The 23,008-nt window shown below is 42.0% G+C and overlaps 1 protein-coding gene across 2 annotated transcripts in view; it reads left to right on the forward strand.

Annotated features, from left to right (window-relative positions):
- The window catches only part of TNC (tenascin C), a 163,878-nt gene that overhangs the window by 132,330 nt on the left and 8,540 nt on the right, over positions 1–23,008 (forward strand). For both annotated transcript variants that reach the window (XM_029611938.1, XM_029611936.1), the window contains 6 exons: positions 377–507; positions 4,098–4,230; positions 5,519–5,670; positions 12,706–12,802; positions 14,398–14,559; positions 19,180–19,343. In XM_029611938.1, coding sequence (XP_029467798.1) covers positions 377–507; positions 4,098–4,230; positions 5,519–5,670; positions 12,706–12,802; positions 14,398–14,559; positions 19,180–19,343 — 839 coding nt within the window. The remainder of the gene's footprint in view (positions 1–376; positions 508–4,097; positions 4,231–5,518; positions 5,671–12,705; positions 12,803–14,397; positions 14,560–19,179; positions 19,344–23,008) is intronic.

Raw genomic sequence — 23,008 nt, forward strand, 5'->3', positions numbered from 1 at the left:
ATCGCCGCCCATAATTTGGTAAAATTCCCGCCTGCGCGCACGGATTACAAAATCCGGCGCGCGTGCACCTTTTAAAATCTACCCCTCTGTGCATGGTCTATACTTTTACTCAAACACAAGGATCGGAATTCCTAGTTTCTTGAGGGAAAAGAATACACCCATGCCACGCGCTTTCCACATTTTGAAATGCGTTTGACATTACAAACTCTGACTCCAATAAAAAATAGCAGACTGTTTACTCTATGGATCAACAGGGCTTGGGAGCAAAGAGTGAAAGTCCCATTTCAGAGTGTTACTTTGTCCCAGGTCCTATGCTGCTTCTCCCTCTCCATCCCCTGGGAGAATGTAACTCCTTCCGTCATCTTGTTTTCTACAGCTCTTGATGCTCCCAAGGATCTCTCTGCTAGTGAGATTCAGTCTGAAACAGCACTGCTGACTTGGAGGCCGCCACGCTCTATCATTACTGGATTCCTCCTCATCTACGAGTCTGTTGATGGAACTGTCAAGGTATGACATGGATTGGCGAGCGTACAACGGTATATTTCTGTTTCAAAAATGTGTGCTTTATGCCAGCCTTTCACACTATCAGGCCGATGCAGAAGCCTGAGCGTTAAAACTATGCACTGCAGTTCAGTGCACAGATTCCTAATGCACAGGCTAGTATATTTTTAAATGCCTGATTCAGTAAGCTAATGGTATGTTAATGCACTGAGAGTAAATAAACTGGGCTACATCTATAATGTGCTTTCGGTACAGGGCGAATGCCTTCATTTGCATGGGATTTCCATGCAAGGGTGCTAAGTAGTAATCCTACTTTAGAACGCTTCTTTGTGAGCATAAAACTCCGTGCTGCATCATCAGTAAAGTTTACACTCACAAAAAGAGCATTTTAATGTAGGCAAAGCAGTGCATTAGCCAGAACGCACCTTTGTGAATCAGCATGTGCATGCACACATGTTCTTTTAACTTTAAGCAAACCAATAGTCAAACACAATGTCCGTAATTTCCTTGTGTTTGAAAATTGGTCAGGGGCTCTGCAGGCTAAAAAGTGCACATGTGTACTGCCATTCCCAGACCAGTTTAAGCTCAGCTAGTGAAATCATATTTGAGTAGACATATCATAAAGGCTCTCTGAAACACGTTAGGGCATTATGCTGGTGTTTCCTTTCCAATTTCTTTGTTTTGCTTTACTTTATGTGGGTAGATTTTAAAAGGAGCGCGTGCGGCGTACATGTGTGCGTGCGCTACCTGGCGCGCACACATGTACGCCCGATTTTATAACGGGGGCACCTTGCACGCGCCGAGATGCGCTGCCTTCCCCTGTTCCCTACCCCCCACCCCACTTTCCCTTCCCTCCCCCGCCCTTTCCCCCCTACCTTTTCCTTTTTCTTTATTTTGTTTCTAAACTTACTTCAGCCCCGGGGCTGAAGTAAGTTGCGCGCGCTGGCCGACTGCCAGCGCAATCCCTGGCCCAGCGGCCGTGCGGAGACCTCTGGCCACACCTCCGCCCCGCCCCTTTAGTAAAGCCCCGGGACTTACATGCGTCCCGGGGCTTTACGCGCGTCGCTGGAACTTTTTAAAATAGGCCCGGCGCGTGTAACCCTTTTAAAATCTGGCCCTATAAGTATTATGTGTATTTTTATTCAAATTGTCTGTAAAGAATGTAAAGGCTGATTGTCAAAGGGTTTAGAAGCCTAATTTGCCCTTAAGAAAATTTACTAGGGCTAATTCCTAATTTAGGATCCTAGTTTCTCTAGGCTCCTAAATTTAGGAACCCTTAAAAGTTGGTGGCTATAAGGATGGAGTTAGAGTGGGGGAAAAAGGCGTTTAGAACTGACTTTCAACACTAGGCACTTAGGATCTGAAATCTATGAAAATCAATAACAGACCTAAATTTAGGAGGCCCAGAGTATACTTAGCAAGAGGCCTCCTTGCTAAGTATACTCGGTGGGGTGAGGGGGGGGGGGCGTTAAGTTGGGAGCTGTTGGAGATAGGTTTGCCAACTAGCTCCAGATTTTCAGGACAGGTTGATCCATTCCTGGTTTATCTCACTGCATGCAGGCACTTGTAGTTCTGATTTTCCTAAGGAATGCATTAGTCAGTCAGAACTACAAGTGGCTGTATGCAGTGGATCAACCTATCTTGAAAATCTGGAACCAGTTGGCAACCCTAGCTGGAGGCTAGGGAGGGTAGCTTTAGAGGCCAGGGGGGGATTTTTCAAAGAGGTAGGATCGAGAAGGGGAAGAGGCCATTGCCATGCAACTTTTATTCTATTATTTGTGACTTTATTGCCTTGAAGCTGCTTCTAAAAGTGACATGGGAGTGAGACAGGGAAGTCGCACAAAACTTCCCAGGGTATTTTAACTTTTTTTTTTGGGGGGGTGCTCTTTGTTCAGGCCTCTTAGATCCTTTAGCATGATGGTGGCACTAGGCAAAGGGGCCATCATGCATTATGTTTTGGGGCAGCAAAGCCACAGTATTTTTTCATGTGATAAGATACTGCAGGGTTTACCAAATATCACAGTTTAGTGAACCCCCATGGTATTTTCCCCTTAAATTCCTAAATTTAGGAGCTCAGCTTTTTTGAATATCAGCCTCCAAGAATATACTGGACAAACAACTTTCTGTCCCAGTTTACTCATATTTGGGCCGGATTTTCAAAGCTCCATGCACGTAAATCCATTGGATTTATGCGTGTAGAGTGGTTTACGTGCGCCGGGCCTATTTTCAAAAGGCCCGGCGATGCGCGTAAAGCCCCGGGACACGTCTAAGTCCCGGGGCTTTACTAAAGGGGTGATCCGGGGGCGGGGCGGGGTCAGAGGCTCCTGGCACAGTAGCCATTTGCTGCTGTGCTGGGGATCACTCACCGGCAGTCGGCCGGCACGTGCAACTTACTTCAGTCCCAGGGCTGAAGTAAGTTTTGAAATAAAAGAGCACAAAAGAAAAAGGTAGGGGGAAAGGGCGGGGGAGGTAGGGAAAGGGAAGGGAAGGTGGGGTGGGGGGTAGGTAAGTTCCCTCCGAGGCCGTTCTGATTTCGGAGCGGCCTGGGAGGGAACGGGGGAAGGCAGCGCAGCTCATTGCACCCAAGGTGCACAATTGTGCATCCCCTTGTGCGCGCCGACCCACAATTTTATAACATGCGCACGGCTGCACGCGCATGTTATAAAATCAAGCGTACATATGTGCGCACTGGGTAGTGCGCGCACATGTACGCCCTCGCGCAGGTCTTAAAATCTACCCCTATATACTATCACATCATGTGGGATCTGAAAGACCTGAGAGGTGAATCATTGGGGCAGTAACAAAATGTTGAAGCCTTGATGGCTGGTGGTACAGTTCTGTTTACAAGTTTTAACCTTGTGGTATTTCCACCATATTTTCTGTATTCCTTGTTCAAGCTTTATTAAGGATATGAATTTGTTTGAAACAAAAGTGTAAAACGTGACCCATTTTTGTATAGTTTCAAATGAACCACAAAAATGGAAAAGAAAAAAATATTTTATGAATTTTCATTTTTTGGAAGATGGTGGTCCCTATTAGCAAATAATGTGCCCTTTTTGCAAATAGGTGCACTATTTCCCCCCCCCCCCAAAAAAAAAAAAAACCCTGAAAACGAAAAATGAGCAAAAGAAATCCAAAAAACTAAAAAACAAAACAAGACGAAAAACATTTGTGTTCGTATCCCGACTATCTATATATCAACGAAGCATCTGGTTTTGTGACTTGTTTCTGGTTATTTGCTCCTGCCATTCAAGATTTTCATGAGGATCTAACAAGCCATATGGGATTAGTGTTTGCTGTTAGCTACCGTAAGTGGGGCACTTCTGTCAGCCATCTGCAATCATACTCATGCAGAATTTCAATATTAGAACATTTAACATGGTTTATAATCTCCTATTCAGTGACTGAATGTGGAGTTGTGAACTTCATACATCATTAACCACTTATTATTACAGGGTCAGCTTTGCATTCCTGTTACGGAAGTTTCCACATTTTGAGCCACATTTTCATGTGATTTGAGGTTACTAGTGCATGATGCAAGCTACGTAAGCAAAAATCTATGATGATCCTTCCTCACCTTCTTCTCGTCCATACAGGAAGTTGTTCTGGGGCCTGATACCACTTCATATAGACTAGAAGATCTGAGTCCATCCTCTCAGTACACTGTAAAACTTCAGGCATTAAATGGAGCCATGAAGAGCAAGGCAATTCAGACAGTCTTCACCACAAGTAAGAATACCACAAAGTGATTTTTGCTTCCCCCAACTTTAAAATCCAGCTTCTAGTTATGGGGAGAAGGATCTAAGTAGGTAACTAAGGAATTAACTGGATAGATCCACAAAGGTGGAAATCCTTGTCCCTATCCTGGCAGAACAGCTAAACGTACACACACACACACACACACACACACACACTTTCACAATATGCAAACTTTTTTAAGGCAGATTAAAAAGAGGTGTTGCTGGGAACATAGTTAGATTTGGAGAGGGACTAGACATATAGAATTGAATTTTCTAATCTGTAGGCATCCTCTTGCCCTTCTTCCATGACCTGCAGAAATAGAAGGCACAAAGCAGAGTTGGAGGAGTGGCCTAGTAGTTAAAGCAGCAGGCTAAGCAGCAGGGAAGCCAGTGTTTAAATCCTGCTTCTGCTCCTTATGACCTTGGGCAAGTCATTTCACCCTCTGTTGTTCCAAGTATAGAAACTTACATTGTTAGCTCTCGGGGGGGCAGGAAAATACATCTTTTACTTAAATGTAACTTTCCTTGAGCTACCAATGAAAGGTATGAGCTAAATCTCAAATAAATAAATAAGAATACAAGTACTTGCATTACCTTGGTAGTTTCCCTTTGAAAATTCACTACAAGGTATTGGGGAGATCAGTTGCTACTGGGGTGGAGGGTAGCCAAGGGAAAGCTTGTCATCAGCAGGGACTGAAGAAATCTACTATGTTAATCAGCCCTTTCACTTTGGGATGGTTAACACTAGAAATGTCCGGAGCCAGGTAGCATGCATGCTGGGTCTTTTGGGGTTAATTTTCATGCTACTAACATGTGCGTGCTCTGGAGGCAATTTTTTTTGCAACTATTTGCTAAACCTTTGTGCACAGCATGTTATATGCTAGGTTTGCATGTACATACATTTTTATTGGTGTGTAAGCTAAAAAAAAATGTAAGCGAGAGTTATAGGATTTAAATATGATGGCACAAGTTACATCCTATCCCTACTAATAAAATCAGATATGACACACAAAAGAACAAAATAATTAAAGCAACAATTAATCATAACCATCCATTTGCTAAATTTATGTGCATGGAGCCCTGAGACTTCCAATTGATTGTTGATAAGAAAACCCAAGAATACTTAGAAATTTCAAGTAATGTTGAATTACCATGCAAAAAAACCCCTCTCTTTTCTTAGCACATATGAACAGGAACTAGATTACACAATGTATTTACTCTCACAAGAATAGTACATCTTTCAGAACAAACTTTATGTTTTCTCCTTCTCTGTACAGTTGGGCTCCTCTATCCATATCCCAAGGACTGCTCTCAGGCTCTTTTAAATGGAGAAACTGCCTCTGGTCTCTATACCATTTATTTGAAAGGAGATAAAACCAAACCCTTGGAGATATACTGTGACATGAGTGTCGATGGAGGGGGTTGGATGGTGAGTACTTCACTTCTCTGTTAAACAACCCAGATAGGTAGCTATGTTCTCCTCTTGCTTCAGGGCAAATACTTCTTAGCTGTAACACAATTATGGATTCCTCTTACAAAAATACACTGACTTCAGGCAAACTGAAAAGATTATTGTAAATGGAATTAATTCCATAGGAATAATATGGAGCTCACTGGGATTTTGAAAAGATGTTCTTAAAAATATAAGTTTGTTATAATTAGAATGGTAGGAGTCGGGTGGCACCTTATAGACTAATCAATTTATTGAAGCATGAGCTTTCGACGATAGAGTGGACTCATGCTTCAATAAATTGATTAGTTTATAAGGTGCCACTCGACTCCTGTCATATTTGCTACACCAGACTAACACGGCTATCCCTCTGAAGATGTTATAAGTAGAATTCTTAAAACATGGGTTACTGGAGCCCATGGTCCTGATATATTATACTGTTTTGTTCAATACTGGAAACTTTGGAACTTTAAGCCCACAATCCTGATGTTGCGCTCGAGGGTGGACCCTTCTCCTGGAGCAGTGGAGAATGGCTCCCTGGTAGAGACCAGGAAGCACCTGCCCCCAGGGGGCAGAGCACTGGAGGAGACAGAGGCTAGGATGAGCTTCACCACTGGAATCCCAGGGTCCCCCCGGGTGGAGCCCGTAGGGACCCGGGCCGCTTGGACTTAGGTGGGCCTCGCAGGGTCTCCTGGAGAGGTGGTAGACAGGCATGCCCATGGACAGCAAAGGAGCGTGGTCGGACTCGAGACTGATGTTCAGATGGAGCAAGGAAGACCAGAACAGCATAGGTGATGACAAGGGAAGGGACAGAGCCAGAATCAAGAGACATGGTCAATCAGGCACGGGTCAGAATCCAAGGGTCAGTCCTAGGAGTAATCAGCAAGGCAGAGGTCAGGTTCCAGAGGTCAGACGAGGTCACAAGGCAGGCAGAGATCATGATGCAGGCAGCAGACAGGAAGGTCGAGGAACAGGCCGAGGTCAGTACCAGAGAGACAGTCCGAGGTTACTACCTGGGGAGACAAACAGACAGATGCAGGAACAGGAGGACTCTGGAACAGTAGGATGCAGGAACAAGGCTGGAACAGTAGGATCCTGGAACAAGGCTGGAACGAGACTGGAACAAGACTGGAGCAAGACTTAGAACGCAGAGACAATCTTACCACAATGCCGACCCGATTGCCAAGGCAAGGAAGTGCAGGCAGGGACTTCCTTAAGTAGTTCCTTCAATCAGGGCGCGCCGCGGAGCTAGGACCTACCCCTGGCCCTACAGGAGGCTGGGCGGTCCATGCGTGCTCAATTAGGGATGTGGCCAATGCCACGGGAGATGCCGAACTCCGGCGTGAAGCCTGGTGCGCAGAGACGCCGAGGCCTGGAGGTGCTTGTGGCTGCCGCTGGGGAGGCCGACCTGGAACCTGCAGAGGCGCCAGAGAGGTGAGCGGGCTGGACGTGGATGGATCTCACAACACCTGAATGCAGCTAGATAAACACAAGGAGAGATATGGATGTCAGAAAGATCAAGGATAACTAGGAACATTGATGACTAAGAACCTATACTATAGACCGGTGAGTCTGGCTTCAATGTCAGGAAAAATTGTGGAAATTATTCTAAAGAACAAAATCATAGAACATATAGAAAGAAATTGTCTAGTGGGATACAGCCAGCATGGATTTATACAAGAGACATCTTGCCTCAGCAATCTGCTTCATTTTTTTGAAGGAGTTAATAAACATGTATATAATGATGAGCCAGTGGATTTTCAGAAAGTATTTGAGAAAGTGCCCCATGACAGAATCCTGAGAAAATTAAAAAGTCATGGGATAGGAGGCAGTGTCCTATTGTGGATTAAAACAAGGGAAACTAAATGGTCAGTTTTTTCAGTGCCTCAGGAATCTGCATCAGGAGTAAACCTTTTTAATATATATTATATAAGCGGAACGATTAGTGAGGTGTTCAGATTTACAGATGATACAAAATTATTCTGAATTCTTAAATCATAAGTGGACTGTGAAAAATTGCAGGAGGATTTTGTGAGATTGGAAGATTGGACATTCAAATGGCAGATGAAATTTAATGTGGCAAAGTACAAAGTCATGCACATGGGGAAAAGTAACCCACACTGTAGTTACACAATGATAGGTTCCATATTAGACGTTACCACTCTGGAAAAGGATGTGGGCTTCATAGTGGACAATACTTTGAAATCCTCAGCTCAGTATGTGGTGGCAGTCAAAAACACAAAATAATGTTAAGAATTATTAAGAAAGGAATGGAGAATAAAATGGAGAATGTCATAATGCTTCCATTTCACTCCATGAAGAGGCCGCAAGTGGAGTACTGTATGCAGTTCTGGTCACCACAGCTCAAAAAAGATGTAGTTGCATTAGAAAAGTAACAGAGAAGAGTGACCAAAATGATAATGGGACTTGAATAACTCCTCTATGAGGAAAGGATAAAGAGGTTAAGGTTGCTCAGCTTGGAGAAGAGACAGCTGAGGGGAGATACGATAGAGGTCTATAAAATCATGAGTGGAATAGAGTGGTCCGTAGTGGTATAGTGAAATTGAAAAGAAACAATATGTGGAGAGAGATGAAGAAATGGCAGAAATATTAAGCAAATACTACAGTTCAGTGTTCACTAAAGAAGACCCAGGAGAAGGACCATCGCTCGTAGATAAGATCGCATATGGGAGTGGGGTTGACAAAACTCTGTTTACGGAACAAATGCATGGGAAGAGCTAGGCAAACTAAAGTAAATAAGGCCATGGAGCTGAATGAGATACATCCCAGGATACTGAGGGAGCTCAGAGATGTGCTGGGTGGTCAGCTAAAGGACCTTTTCAAAAAATCTGTAGAAACAGGAATGGTGCCACGAGATTGAAGAAGAATAGTGGTCGTCCCGCTTCACAAGAGTGGTAGCAGAGAGGAGGCTGGAAATTTCAGGCCGGTTAGCCTTACATTGGTGGTGGGAAAATTAATGAAGATGCTGCTGAAGGAAAGGATAATAAAATATCTACAATCTGGTGGGTTGCTGGACCGAAGTAGAATGGATTCACCAGGGGAAGGTCCTGTCAGACAAATATGATTAATTTTTTTCGATTGGGTGACTTGAGAATTGGATTGAGGCACAGCGCTGATGTGATCTACTTGGATTTCAGAAAAGCTTTTGGTACGGTCCTGCATAGGAGGCTTGTGAATAAAATGAGAAGCATGAGAGTGAGCGCCAAGGTGGTGGGGTGGATTACAAACTGGTTGATCGATAAGAGACAATGTGTAATGGTAAATGGAACCTATCCTGAAGAGAGAGCCATGTTATGTGGAGTGCCACAGGGATTGGTGTTGCAAACGATTCTGTTCAATATCTTTGTGAGCGACATTGCAGAAGGGATAGAAGGTAAAGTATGTCTATTTGCGGATGAAACTAAGATCTGAAACAAAGTGGACATGCCTGAAGGAGTAGAAAGAATGAAAAGAGATTTAAGAAGGCTGGAAGAGTGGTCGAAGATTTGGCAGCTGGGATTCAATGCCAAGAAGTGCAGAGACATGCATCTGGGATTCAGTAATCTAAAAGAGCTGTATGTGAAGGGAAGATGAAAGACTGATGTGCATGGACAAAGAGAGGGATTTTGAGGTGATAGTATCTGGAGATCTGAAGTTGCAAAGCAATGTGACAAGGTGATAGCTAAAGTCAGAAGAATGCTGAGCTGCATAGAGAGAGGAACAACCAGTAAAAAAAAAAAAAGGAAGTGATGATGCCCTTGTTCAGACCTTGGTAAGGCCACCTGAAGTATTGAGTTCAATTCTGGAGCCTGTATCTCAAAAAGGATAGAGACAGGATGGAGGCAGTCCAGAGAAGGATGATGAAAATGGTGTGGGGTCTATATCAGAAGACCTATGAAGAGAATATGAATACCTTGGAAGATAGAAGGTACAGGGGAGATATGATACAGACCTTTAGATACCTAAAAAGTTTCAATCATGTATGGACTTTGAACCTTTTCCATTGTAAAGAAAACAATAGAACTAGGGGTCATGAAATGAAACTCCAGGGGAGATGACGCAGAACCAACATCAGGAAATATTTCTTCACAGAGAGGTTAGTGGAGGCCTAGAATATTTATTTATTTATTTATTTTTAGTTTTTATATACTGATATTCCTGTATATGATACATAGCGCACTGGTTTACATATAAACTGAACAGTCGCCGTGAGGCGGGTACAAAGAACATGAGGTATAATGAACAAAACAAAAAAGGCAACAAAGAACATTTAGGTACACTAGAAGTATACTGAGGTATAATATAAACATTGGGCTATAAAGGATGAGACCTTAAAATAATACTAAGGTATAATATAAACATAGGTCTATATAGGATGAAACCTCAAAATGAACTTAGGGGAATGCTATGCTAATGGGAAATACTGGAGTAGCTGATGGGTAACCGGTAGAGCTGAATCAGCTAACGGGCGGTAACAGTGGGAGGATTATCTCTCCACGAAGGCCTGGCTGAATAGCCATGTTTTCAGCTTCTTTTTAAAAACCAGGGGGCAGGGTTCTTGGCGGAGGTCCTAAGGGAGGGAGTTCCAAAGGGGGGGGGGGACCAGCTGTGGACAGGGCACGCTTCCTTAATGAAGTTTTAGCTGGAGGGGTGTAAAGAGTGTCTTTGTATGCTCTTCTGATCGGTCTGTTTGAGATGTGAGGCCGTAGTTGGAAAATTAGATTGAGGGGGGCGATATTGTGAAGGGCTTTATGGATCATCATGAGGGCTTTGAAGAGAATCCTGAATTTGTCAGGTAACCAGTGAAGGTTCTGAAGGATGGGGGTGATGTGATCTCTTTTGTTGGCGTTGGTAAGTATCCTGGTGGTCGCATTCTGGACCATCTGTAAGGGTTTAATGATGTTAGCCGGTAGATCCAGAAGAAGGGAGTTGCAGTAATCAACTTTTGACAAGATGATTGAAAGGAGCAACAAGCGGAAGTCCCGGAGGTGTAGGAGTGGTTTTAGTTTTCTGAGTACTTGCAATTTGTAAAATCATTCCTTGGAGGTGTTATTGATGAATTTTTTCAAGTTAATCTGGTTGTCGAAGAGAATACTCTTCTGGAGGAGGCGGTGAAGAAGAAAAACTGTCAAAGAATTCAAAAGGGAAGGGATAAACACCGTGGATCTCTAAAGACTAGAATACAGAAATGAGATAAGCATGCAGGGGGTAACTTGATGGTTCAGCAGTTACTATCCTTAGCAGAAGACATGGAGATTACTATCCTTAACCAATATGCTTTGATGCTTTTAATACAACTGCAACACTGTTCCCCACTTGAACGGCAGAGGGATAAGAGGAATTTGATTTAGACGACAGCTGAGGGCCCAGACTTCCATGGTTTGGGATACTGTTACATGGACATAGGGAAAAAAGGATAGGACTACTTCTATGGCCAAGTCCTAATGGAAACGAAAAAAAGTGTGCATGGGGTAACTTGCTGGTGCGGCGATTACTACCCTTAACCAAATAAACCTTGATACTTTTGATGCAACTCCAACATTGCTCTCTGCTTTAACAGCAGGGTTAAAAAGGAATTGGATTTAGATAGACTTTTAGGGTCTGAGGAACTGCTGAGCATGGGAGTAACCAGCACAGTGCAGTGGTTACTACCCTTAATAGAAGTATGGGATTGCTACCCTTAACCAATAAGCCTTGATGCTTTTGTAACAACTACAACATTGCTCTCTGCTTCGAAGAAGAGGGGCGGGGGCTGAAAGGAAAGAGAAATTTGGATTCAGGGAAACCAACATGAGTCATGACATTTTTACAGTCTTGGGTACTGATGCTCAGACAGTTAGAAAAAAACACAGGACTACTTCTCCAGCCAAGTCCATAAGCAAAGCACATCAAGCAAAACTGACTGATGCATAGAGGTAACCTGCACAGTGAGGCAAATACTACCATGGGAAGCTTGCTGGGCAGACTGGATGGACCATCGATCCTTTTCTGCCATCTTTTCTCTGTTTCTATGTTTATGTTTCTGTGTAATTTACTTTTTCAAAAAATGCAGACTAGTGGACACTCCATGAAGTTAGTAATTTACGTAGCATATTCCAAACAAATTGGAGAAAATTCTTTTTCACTCAGTGCACAATTAAGCTCCAGAATTCATTGCTAGAGGATATGGTTAAGGCAGTTCGCATAACTGGGTTTAAAAACAGTTTGGACAAGTTCCTGAGAGAGAAGTCCATAAACTTTTATTAACCAAGTAGACTTAGGGAACAGCCACTACTTATCACTGTGTGATAGCAGCATAGGATCTATTTACAATTTGGGATCTTGCCAGGTACATCTGATGTGGATTGGCCACAGAATACTGGGCTTGATGGACCCTCGGTCTGACCCAATTCTTATGTTATGTTAACATTAAAATAATTAAAACTATCAAAAATATAGGACCAGCCAGGTGGCAAGTACTGTACACCATAATACAAAAGGTCCTTGGTTCAATCCCTGAGTCATGTTTTCTGTACCCTAGGCTACCTGGGATTGTACATGTTGTGGAGGCAGCATTCATAGACCCTGGGAGGAGGAGGTCATCGTTGTGACACCTGATAGCTAGATTTAAAGCACAGGATATAGAGTTCCAGAATGAACATGGGTGCTTGGCTCCTGGTCTCAGAACCATTGCTGAAATGACCAGAAACAGTGAGAAATTGGCTTTATTAAATTAGTAGAACATATCTGTGGGTAGTTGTAAATTAAGTCTTATGATGTCATACTTCCAGCACTGCTTCCTATTGGCTGATAGAAAAAGGAAAAACTACGAAGCCCAAAAAAAAAAGCTTTGAGCTGCAGGAACATTGAGGGGTGTCAAAGTAATGACCATAAAAAAAAAACAGATTAAGATTAGCTATTGGAAATATTGAGGGGCTAGAAGAGGCCACATGTTTTCTTAACTCTGTTGCATCCAAGTCAGTATCCATGATTGTTTAGGTCATCAGATATAAAATTTTCATTGTCACTCTGCAGGTGTTCTTGAGACGTGTTGATGGGAAAGAAGAGTTCTACAGAAACTGGAGGAACTACACTGCTGGATTTGGAAACCTGAAAGGAGAATTCTGGCTTGGTATGTCACAAGATCTTTGCTGTTACAAACTGTCTGCGGTCATATGTAGATTTGGTACTAGAATACATTTCATAAGATCTTCAGAGAATTCTGCCATATGTCTAGATCTCTAGCTACAAAGAGGAAGACAAAAAAATTGTGGGAAAGAGAGGAGAAAAGTAGCTTAAGAAAACTCAAATTGAAGTTATATAAATCTTTATAATAACCAGGGGTATTTTTTGTAGATCAGTAGCTTATATATTTGGATTTATCATTGCCTGTCCAGAAAGTGGCCCGAGCGGCACTTATCTAACTTGGTACCCAAGAGCCTGAACAGATCTGCTTTCAGAATAGCCACAATTAATATTCATGAGATCCACTCTTATTCATTTAGTCTAAGAACCAAAGCTAACCTGCATGTTTTGATAACCCTGAAAAGCAGAGTTTGTAGGGGGTTCTTAAAGACTGGATTTTGGAACAACTGAACTAGATAAAAGGATTAGTTTGATGATCTGCTGAATATTCTAATACTGTATACAGTATATAGCAGAAGGAGCAACCACTTTTGGATAAGATCAAGAGTGCTAGGAACCCCACCACTATAAACATGTACTAATATCCTAAATCACGTACATTCACCCTGGGTCAGAGTGGATGGGTGACTGAAGGCAATTGACTTTACCTTCCAAAGTCACCAGTCATTAGTAAAAATTTACATCCTGTGTGATACTGCTTTCTGCTCTAGGAATAGCTCTGATAGTTAAAACATGTAAATGGAAAAACACTCACCATGGATCCTGGGACCTTCAATCATATCTAGCCAGTATTAACAGTGGCAAGTCCCTGATTGACAGTTAATACCATTTCAAAAAGAACTGACCATTCTATTATGCAAATATAATATGATTTTCAATTTCCCTGTCAGCAGAGTCATAGAAAATGGCAATAAATGAGGCAGGATGATCGTTCTGAGCTCCTCCATTGATGGTTTGAATGAAAATTGGAGACGTGAACTTTTTCAAAAGAGGTTCATGAACTAATGTGACAAACTCACATAGAATCTCTATGAATTTGTCAGATCAGTATGAGAACCCTTTATTTAAAAAAAAAAAAAAAAGGAAGCAGCAGCTTCCGGGAAAATCCACTATGTATTCACTCAAGATATGTCCGCAGATCTGCATGAACCTCTTGTGGATTTCTGCTGAACAGTGCTGGCTTTTTCCGAGATCTACAGATGCTTGTAGGATTAAGCCAAGCTGAAATCCATCTGGTTTGAGACCGCTTTGAACTAGTTTGCTCGTTCATAGTGGAAATTATTATTTTATTTTTCTTTGCAGTTTAAATTTAAATCTAGTATAGTTTAACAAATCAAAAAAGCACAATTGTGGACATTATGACCCTAATATTGATGTTAATGCTTGTTTATAGACCTCAAAATCCTTTGGAGATGTTTTATTCATTAACAGAAGGTTTCAGTAGATGATAAACTGTCTTTCATGTAGTATTATTTTTACGTGAATATGTGACACTGGCACTTCAGGCCTGTTAAGACCAAACAGGTAACCTAAAGAGGGAAAATCTGACTGTGCACATGCACTTTTTCTTCTGTGTGGCAGGTCTGGAGAATCTTCACCAGATTACTGGCGAGGGTCAGTATGAGCTTCGTGTTGATCTTAGAGATGGAGATGAGACTGCCTATGCAATCTATGACAAATTTATTGTTGGCGATTCCAAGACCCGCTACAGGCTAAAAGTGGAGGGATACAGTGGCACAGCAGGTGGGAAAAACAGTGTTACATAATTAGTCCAACTCTTTAGAAAGGCTATGTTTCCAGCACTGCCAAAGACCATTTCTTTGCCATGACCAAAGCAAAACTTGTAAAACTGCATAGATACTATATGTGCCTATGTCTCATTTAATCCAATTGAATTTAGTATTAAAGATAATAATCTTTAATAATCACTTGGGGCTGCACACCTGCTCGCTTAACTCACCAACTCCATCAGTGAAAGTTCTGCTGTAGACTCCATGTCCATGCCTAGGTGGAAAATGCAAGAAATGGCTGGGTAGGGCAAGCGACTTTAATGAAAGGCAGGGTGAGAGAGAGCTATAGGATTCTTGACCCAACCCCTCCTTTTTCCCCTTGACTGAGTGTGCATGGATGTTAAGAGAACACCCCAAAAAGAGAAAGTGATAATTGCATGGCAACATCAAAAAGCTTGTTTTATGACTCCATTAGCTGGATATGAATATTATCGGTGTCTTGACGTGCTCTGTTAGGAGTGAAGAAAGGAGAGCATATTCAATGGGGAAAGCATGAGTAAGGGCTTGCAGCAGGAGTGTGAAATGGGGGATACAGGTGGTGGTGGTAATGGGGTATATGGTAATTGGCGGGGTATGAGTATGTGGTGAGGTGGTATGTGTTGTTGAGTTGATGGGTGTGAATGGTGGGAGGGGGGGTCATGGGCGTATATGCATGTTTCCTCCTTGCACCATTCATATTATCCTCCTCCCTATCTGTGTGGGAATGGTATGTATGTGTTATGGATGTGAGTGATATTCAGGAGGTGAGTGGGAATGTGTTTGTTTTGTGTGTGTGTGTGTGTGTGTGTGTGTATGAGTGTGTATATGTATGTTTTTTGGGGGAACCTACCCCCCATTTTCCATCCACTCTTCTTCGTTCACCTCCCCTGTGTGAGTGAGAGGGTGCGAGTGTGTATATCCACTCACTTCTCAATTTCACTTCCCATTACACCCGTCATATAAGTGCACACAGGGGGGAATGGGTATGTGTCTATGTTGTGGGAAGGTGAGAATGAGGGTGTATGTATTGAGGCATGAACTATTTTCCCCTTACAATGTCCACAAACACCCCCTCCCCTATATGAGGGGGGCATGGGAGTTGGTGTGGGTGTGTTGGGGGCAGGGTAGTTGGTGTGTGTGTATTGAGGCAATTTGTGTGTATGTGAGGGAGTTGGGTATGGGGGAAGAAATGGGGTCAAGTGTAGGTTTATGTGAGTGGGGGATTGTTGAGTGGTATGTGTGTGTGGGGGGGTGAGGGGGGTGAGGGGGGGTGCATTGTGTGTGTGTGTGTGTGTGCTGAAGAAGGATGAGGTAGTAGATGGGGATTTGCACATTACCCTCTTCCAGCCTCCCTCCCCTTTCTATTGCCTCTCCCTCTCTCTCCCACTGCTCTCCTTTCCTTCACACTCTGTACCTCCTCTCTCCCACTGCTCCTCACCCCCTCACCCCCTCACTCTCCCATACACCCCTCCCATTGCTCCCCTCCCCCTCACTTTCCCATACACCCATCTCTCTCCCACTGCTTCCCTCCATCATCCCTCCTCTTCACTCTCCCACCACTCCCTCCCTTCATCCTCTTCCACCTACTCTGGTCCTCCCCTCTCCTCTCACTGTCTTCCTCCTCTTGGTCCCTCTCACTTCGTGGTGATTTTCCTGTGCTGGTGGTGCCAATGCCTCCATTTGTTTTTATTTTCTTGTTGCACTATAGGTGCCCAGGCAGCCCCCAGCAATTCTGCTGCTGTTGCCTTCACTTGATATCTTTTTGTTTCCTTGTGCTGGAAAATCCCATCTCCTCTTTTACTACCTGTGCAGCTTCTCCGCTTTGGTATTCTAGTGGGGCCTGTGAAAACCCACCAGCCCTTCCATTGCCCACACGACTGCTGCATTCACTGCCCCTATGATGCAAACATCGGCCCTTCTCCCTCACAGCCTTTAGCCCCTCCTATGGCTCCAAGTGAGGTCATGTATGCACAGAAGCAATGCTATAATCATCCAGATCCCCTAATATTTTTATAGTATAACTATTTCTATTGCCCTTTGGAAGATTTTATGCAGTCCTGGTACAAGAAAAGTCTGTGCTCTTAGCCATCCACCCCAGAGGTAGAGGTTTGTATTTTGTCAAAATATAAAATGTATTTAACTTTATTTATTTATTTGTTTTGATTTTTATATTCTGCCTTTCTTGCTTTTTCGGCACTTCAAAGCAGATTACATTCAGGTACTGTAGGTATTTCCCTATCCCCAGAGGGCTTACAATCTTACAGGGTCATTCATCAAAATGCATTAGAGCCCTAAAGCCCGTGATAATGCCATAATGCAGGTGTTATTTATTGCATTGCCCACTGACCATGCAAATTTCCAAAATTTATTCAAGTGGGCGGATTTTGGGAGGAGTAAATGAAAACGAGAAATGCTAACGCTGCATGCTATAGCACAACGCATGTGTTATGCATGCTATTGCGGGATATAACTACACCTTTTTTCCTAGTGTTATGCCTGCGATAGCTATGCGTTGTGCCTGAAATGGGATTTTTCACAAATCCTGTTTTGGAAGAGGGAGAGGGAGAGAGAGACAGCACCTCTGGGGTGCTGCACATATTAGTCATCTATTTATACCACTACATCTGACTGGGCATGTAAAACTGTCCCCCAAACCCTAGACCACCACCAAAACTTCACCTTGAGTTATTAGATTACCCTCCTATAGTAGTATAAATAGATGACTAATTTGATGCTCTTATAAAGAGTCTCTCTCTCTCTCTCATCACAGGTGTGATAAATTTAACATGTGTTGAGGTAACTCAAAAATTTCCTTGAACATGACCTTTTTTTTTTTTATTATTGTGGGCACTATTCATGCGAACTTTGTACCTGAGGTAATGGAGGGTAAAGTGACTTGCCCAAGATGTGGAGCCATTTCTTTTCATTTTACTTAACTTGTGAATTGCTTTTTCAGGTAGCACAAAGCAATGTTTAATAATCAATAGTACCATTAAAATGAGAAAGAAAATAACAGGTTTGTGATAACTTGGGGATAGTGGCTTGGCAAACAGCCAGAAGGAATAAGGAGGCAGATTCTGGCACTGTGTAATTTATTTACAGTGAAAGAAAAGTCACCTTAAGTTCAAGTAGCACACAGACATTACACATAGAAGATCTTTGCATAGAATGGGTTCTTCTCTACTCCCCAAGGCCATGCTAACCCTTCTAGGTCCTGGGTTCTTGTACTCTGGTGAGAGGTTCCTCCCATCACCAAGGATTCCTGTGGCTCTAGATCTTAAGGAGGACTGGGCGAGACAGATGTGCCCAGTCCCTTAAGGTAGTCTGAGGGCATTTCCTATAAACTCCCTCACAAGGTCAATCTTCACTGTCATCTAAATGACACTGAAAACTCTAAGGATATTTGTTGATTTATTTTGTATCGTTTACCATCCAAAACAAAACGGAAAAACAAAAAACAAATCTGTTTTGTTTTTGCATTTTAGCACATGCTAAAACACAGAAGCAATAACAATGGTAAACAAAATGAAACCAAAGTTTTTCTCAGGCGCACCCTAGTATTAAATATTAAAGCCTGTAGGAATCTTGTTCTGATGCCAAGAGATATATATAGGCAAATTCATTTTGTAATTATTGTCTAAAATCTTCCAAGCTGCTGGTTGTTGTATAATAACCCAGAATACACAAGGAGGCTGCCTCCTCTGCCACCATTTTTGGTTTTCTTACCAAAGCAAAGTCTATGTTAAAGAAAAGTGAAATATTCAGCTTTTCAATTGCTTCCTCATACCATACACTCTGAAAATGTGCTACAGATTTTTTTAAAACCTTCCAGGCATTCACAAGAGATCCTCTCACTGAGATTTGCAAATTCCCATTGTATGTGCCCTGATAGAATCTGTTTCAGTTTATTCCACTCTCAAAGGATGCATGCAGTTATGCTACACATTAGCAACCTCAGCTAAACATTTCAACATGTTTTTTTCCGTCAACCAGCTTAAATTGCTTTAAGACCTGGAAGATGCTGTCTGGAATCTCAGTTCAGCAGATAGGCTGTCTAACAGACATCTTAAATTATTGTGCCCTAATTGTTAGGTTATTCCCACTGTAATATGAATACAAATCCATTAAAATAAGAGAGCAATTCAATTTGAAAAGGTGCTCATGGCTTAAATCTTCAGGAAGTGTACAACTACAGGCTTACATATGTATGTTCAATTATGCATACAAAATCCCCTCAATTTTCAAACTAAGGTAAATCCACAATCTGGTTTTGAAACTTGGTCAATATCCATCTTCCTCAAAATGCTCCTTTCCTGTACATATAAAGTTATTCATGTAATGAAATAATGCACTTATTTTAAAGCTGTTAAAAATCTGCATTGTATACATATGGACAGTTTATACACTTACCTCCCTATTTTACATGTCTAACTTCCAATTAATCGTTTAAAAATTTAGCATTTCTTACCATGAAAAATATGGTTTTAGATTCATTTTATAGTCTTATATCGAGAAGTCCTATATGGGTTATTTCTTGTTTATGTAATCAAAACTTTGAGATCATGATGGCTGACTGGTTTCTTCTCCGTTGTAGGTGATTCCATGACTTACCACAATGGGCGTGCTTTTTCTACCCTTGACAAGGACAATGACTCAGCCATCACCAACTGCGCTCTGTCTTATAAGGGAGCCTTCTGGTATAAGAATTGCCACAGAGTCAACTTGATGGGAAGATATGGCGACAACAGCCACAGTCAGGTGAGTTGCCGCAATCTGTATGTGAGTCAGCTCTCCCTTGCCTCCTTAAATCAATGAAAGGAGGCAAAGATACAGAAAACCTTAAAGTTACTCTGCTCCTAAGTTCAGAAGGCTTTATAGAGAATGGTGTAGAAGTTCTGAATGCATTCACTTCACCTTTGGATTGCTTTTACCATGGTCATTGTAAGGACTGCTATAGTAATATTAGCTATGGTAATATCCAAGTGGCTGCTCAATGTCCCCAGCAACATTTTCTGACAATAAATCTATTGATGGAAATCATAGGATACAGCTCAAGCCAAACTAAGGGGGTCATTTTGTAAACCTTATTGCATGCAATAAGCCGCTATCGCATGCGAAAAGTCCCTTTTCGCATGCAGTAGCTTGCTAGGGGCGGAGTTGGGGAGGTTGGGGCAGTTGGGGCGGCATCGGAGCGAACTCCGTGATGTCTTCACTGGCGGTGATAAGGTAAGCCACGTTATCGTCACCAGTAGCGCACCCAATAGCGCCACCTTTCACGGTGGCGCTATTGGGTGCGAAAGCCAGCAGCGATAACACTGCGGCGGTGCGATGGCTGCCAGCTTTCGCAGGCCCATCCCCCCTTCGCCCTCCCACCCCCTGTTTTCGCTGGATTCACCATTCTGCGATAGAATGGTGAATCCAGGCCATAGGTTTTAATTTGTGCATAAAGTCATACATTTTCAGTTTTCCTTGTATCCGTCCTTTGTACAAATGAAATCCTTCACCTCCGCTCTTCCAGTGTGTCCTTACTTCCTTATGCCAGTTTGCCCCATCGGAGACACAATGCTGTGTTTTCTACAGATGTGCCCTCACTCTAATAGCTCCTACTGCCTGCCTGCATCCTATGTGACCATTGTGCCTCTCCAGCCCCGTCTCTTCAATGACATCAGGGGTTGGGAGAGCGAAACCCTCCTGACTTGATGCTGGAGACGCCATGTCGCATGCATGAAGGAGCGCAACAAAGAAGTCCGCTCCTTTGCGCGCTCTTTTGTGCACTTGTGCATGAACTGTTAAACTAATTAGCTCTGTCTTCAGCTGCAGCTAGTGTCTTTCTCTAGCTATGTACTCCAATATTGAAGCCAGCCCACGGAGAGGCCATTACATTATCTGGCAAACATGATATGGCCAAATGACTCATTATCATTTCTCATTCATAGAACAATAGGAAGCTACCCTTGCCTACCCTGGTTTTTCTTCCCAGCTACAAGGGAGTTCAGGATCCATTTGTCTCACTGATCTCCTTTTCCTTGGTAAATGGCCAATCTATAAGAAATTACCAGTGTTTATTTACTATCTCACTGAAACTAGACCAGACCAGACCAGCTTAGTGTTACAGAAACATGGTTTCTCCAGGCTGACTCCACACTATGGCATCAGTTTTGCATTTTTAACTATGATTTTTTTTTTCTTTACCCCACCCACATAGACGTGGTGAGGGTGGTTACTAGTTGTTGCTGAGAACCACCTTAAGCTGGTAGTGGTCTCTTTCAATGATATTCTCCACCTGGAACTTCCAATGTGGCTTTCCTCTGCAGGGTGGTGAATTTGCTTAGGTCATAGCCTCCCTGGCTTATTGAGCTTCTATCACTCATTGCTGACAGTCTTTATTTTATCTGAAAGCCATCATCAAGAGCTATATTGTGCTGGATGATTTTAATTTTCATGTTGATGAAGATCTACTTTCTTCCGCTTGTGAAGATTTCTTAGACACTATGATGGCCATGGGGTGGATTCAGGCCATTGATTACTCCAAGCACCAACAAAGTCATAGGTTGAATTTAGTTTTTGTGCATGAAAATTGGCCAGACCAAACGTACTTTCACTACTTGTGCACAGAGGTTCCTTGGTCAGATTAGTTTCTGATCAGCTTCCAGGCTGGGATCCCCTTGGGCCCTATTCATATATTTTCAAATTTCCAGCCACTTCAGACAGACACATTCCCCCTTTAAAATTGAGCAGTTGCATGAAATTTGGGTACCATGTCTCCAAGAATTTTTAGTCATGGACTAGGATATCACGGTTGCCTACTGGAATTCAGCTCTCAATAATTCTTTGAATGTACTGGTCCCCTTAAAGACTGTAATCAGTCAGAAAAGCAACTTTGCTCCTTGGTATATGTCTATCTTAATAGATTTGAAGTGCAATTTATGAAGTACCAAATAATTTTGGCATAAATCAAAGTCAGGTACACAAAAAAATAATGAATAAATAAATATTAAAATATATGAATAAATATATATTTAAAAATGAGTGATAAAATATTACAAATTTTATATCAATAAAAGCATAATTACAATAAAATCACATATAAATTTAGCACAATGATGGATTCAATACACCAGACATAGCCATGTTTCGAGAAGATGTCTGTTTCAGGGGTGATTATATCATTGATCGTCCTTATTCCCTCCTAGCTAAAAGGCGAAGAGGCTGGCCACAGAACCAATAAACGAGCTTTAAAATCACAAACATAGAAACCAGTGGTAATAATATTGGTTCATTCTATGGTGCAGTGCTGCAGACTGTCCACTGTGAGCTGTGATTTCTATTTTAAAATAAGTAAGGAAGAATATTCATTTTACCATTTCTGGTGCATCTTAGGGTGCCTTGGAATTTTTACAGCTGTTTTTAGGTTTGTGATTTTAAAACTCATTTATGGTCCAATGGTCAGCCTCCTCTCCTCTTAGCTAGGAGAGAATAAGGATGACCAATTACATAATCACCCCTGAAGCAGTCATCTTGTTGAAACGTGGCTATGTCAGGTGTATTGAATCCATCATTGTGCTAATTCTACATGTGCTTTTATTGTAATTATGCTTTTATTGATGTTACATTTGTAATATTTTATCACACATTTTTAAATATCTATTTATTCATATATTTTAATATCTATTTATTTATTATTATTTTGTGTACCACTCATGTTGTTTTACTATTTATTTGTGTGGTTCATCTAACTCTCTATTTGTCTTCCATAAATCCAAGTCTACCTATGACCATTCCACATTTTAGCGGGGATTTGATTCTGGTACTACCTTCTTACCATTAATGCTGCCAAAGTGAATTAATTTTCCTTGCAGATCCAAGCCACTGCCTTGTGACAAAGTGAATTCCATGCTGGTTAAACCTAAGTTGGATCTTCTGTGAAAAATTAGCTCTTTACTTCTCTGACAAGGTCAAACAGATATCAAATCAATTCTCTACCTCCCAGGTCTCATCACTGGTATTATTTGTAAATGAACATAGTCAACCATCCTGGTCAACTTTCAAGGCTACATCAGCATCTGAAACTGCTGAGATTATTCTAGTGCTTAAAGATAATTTCTGCCCTTTGAATCTGATTTCATCTGTCCGTTTTAAGATGCAGATCTGATGCAAACAATTATATTGCTAAGCTGGTCAACTCTCTCTCTCTGAAGGGCGTCTTGCTGGTCCTTTGAAAAGAGCATTAGTATGCCCTGTGCTAAAGAAGACTAATCTTGTCTCAGCAGAGCTTAATAACAAAACACCTATCTCCGCACTGCTATTCTTGGCTAAAGTGACTGAAGAGAATTTCTTTAAACAGTTGCGCCGCTTCATTAATCAAAATAGCTTTTTAGATGATTTTCAATATGGTTTCAGGCCTTCACACAGTGTTGACATTC

This window comes from Rhinatrema bivittatum, chromosome 8 (assembly GCF_901001135.1).
Source record: "Rhinatrema bivittatum chromosome 8, aRhiBiv1.1, whole genome shotgun sequence".
Taxonomy (NCBI): domain Eukaryota; kingdom Metazoa; phylum Chordata; class Amphibia; order Gymnophiona; family Rhinatrematidae; genus Rhinatrema; species Rhinatrema bivittatum.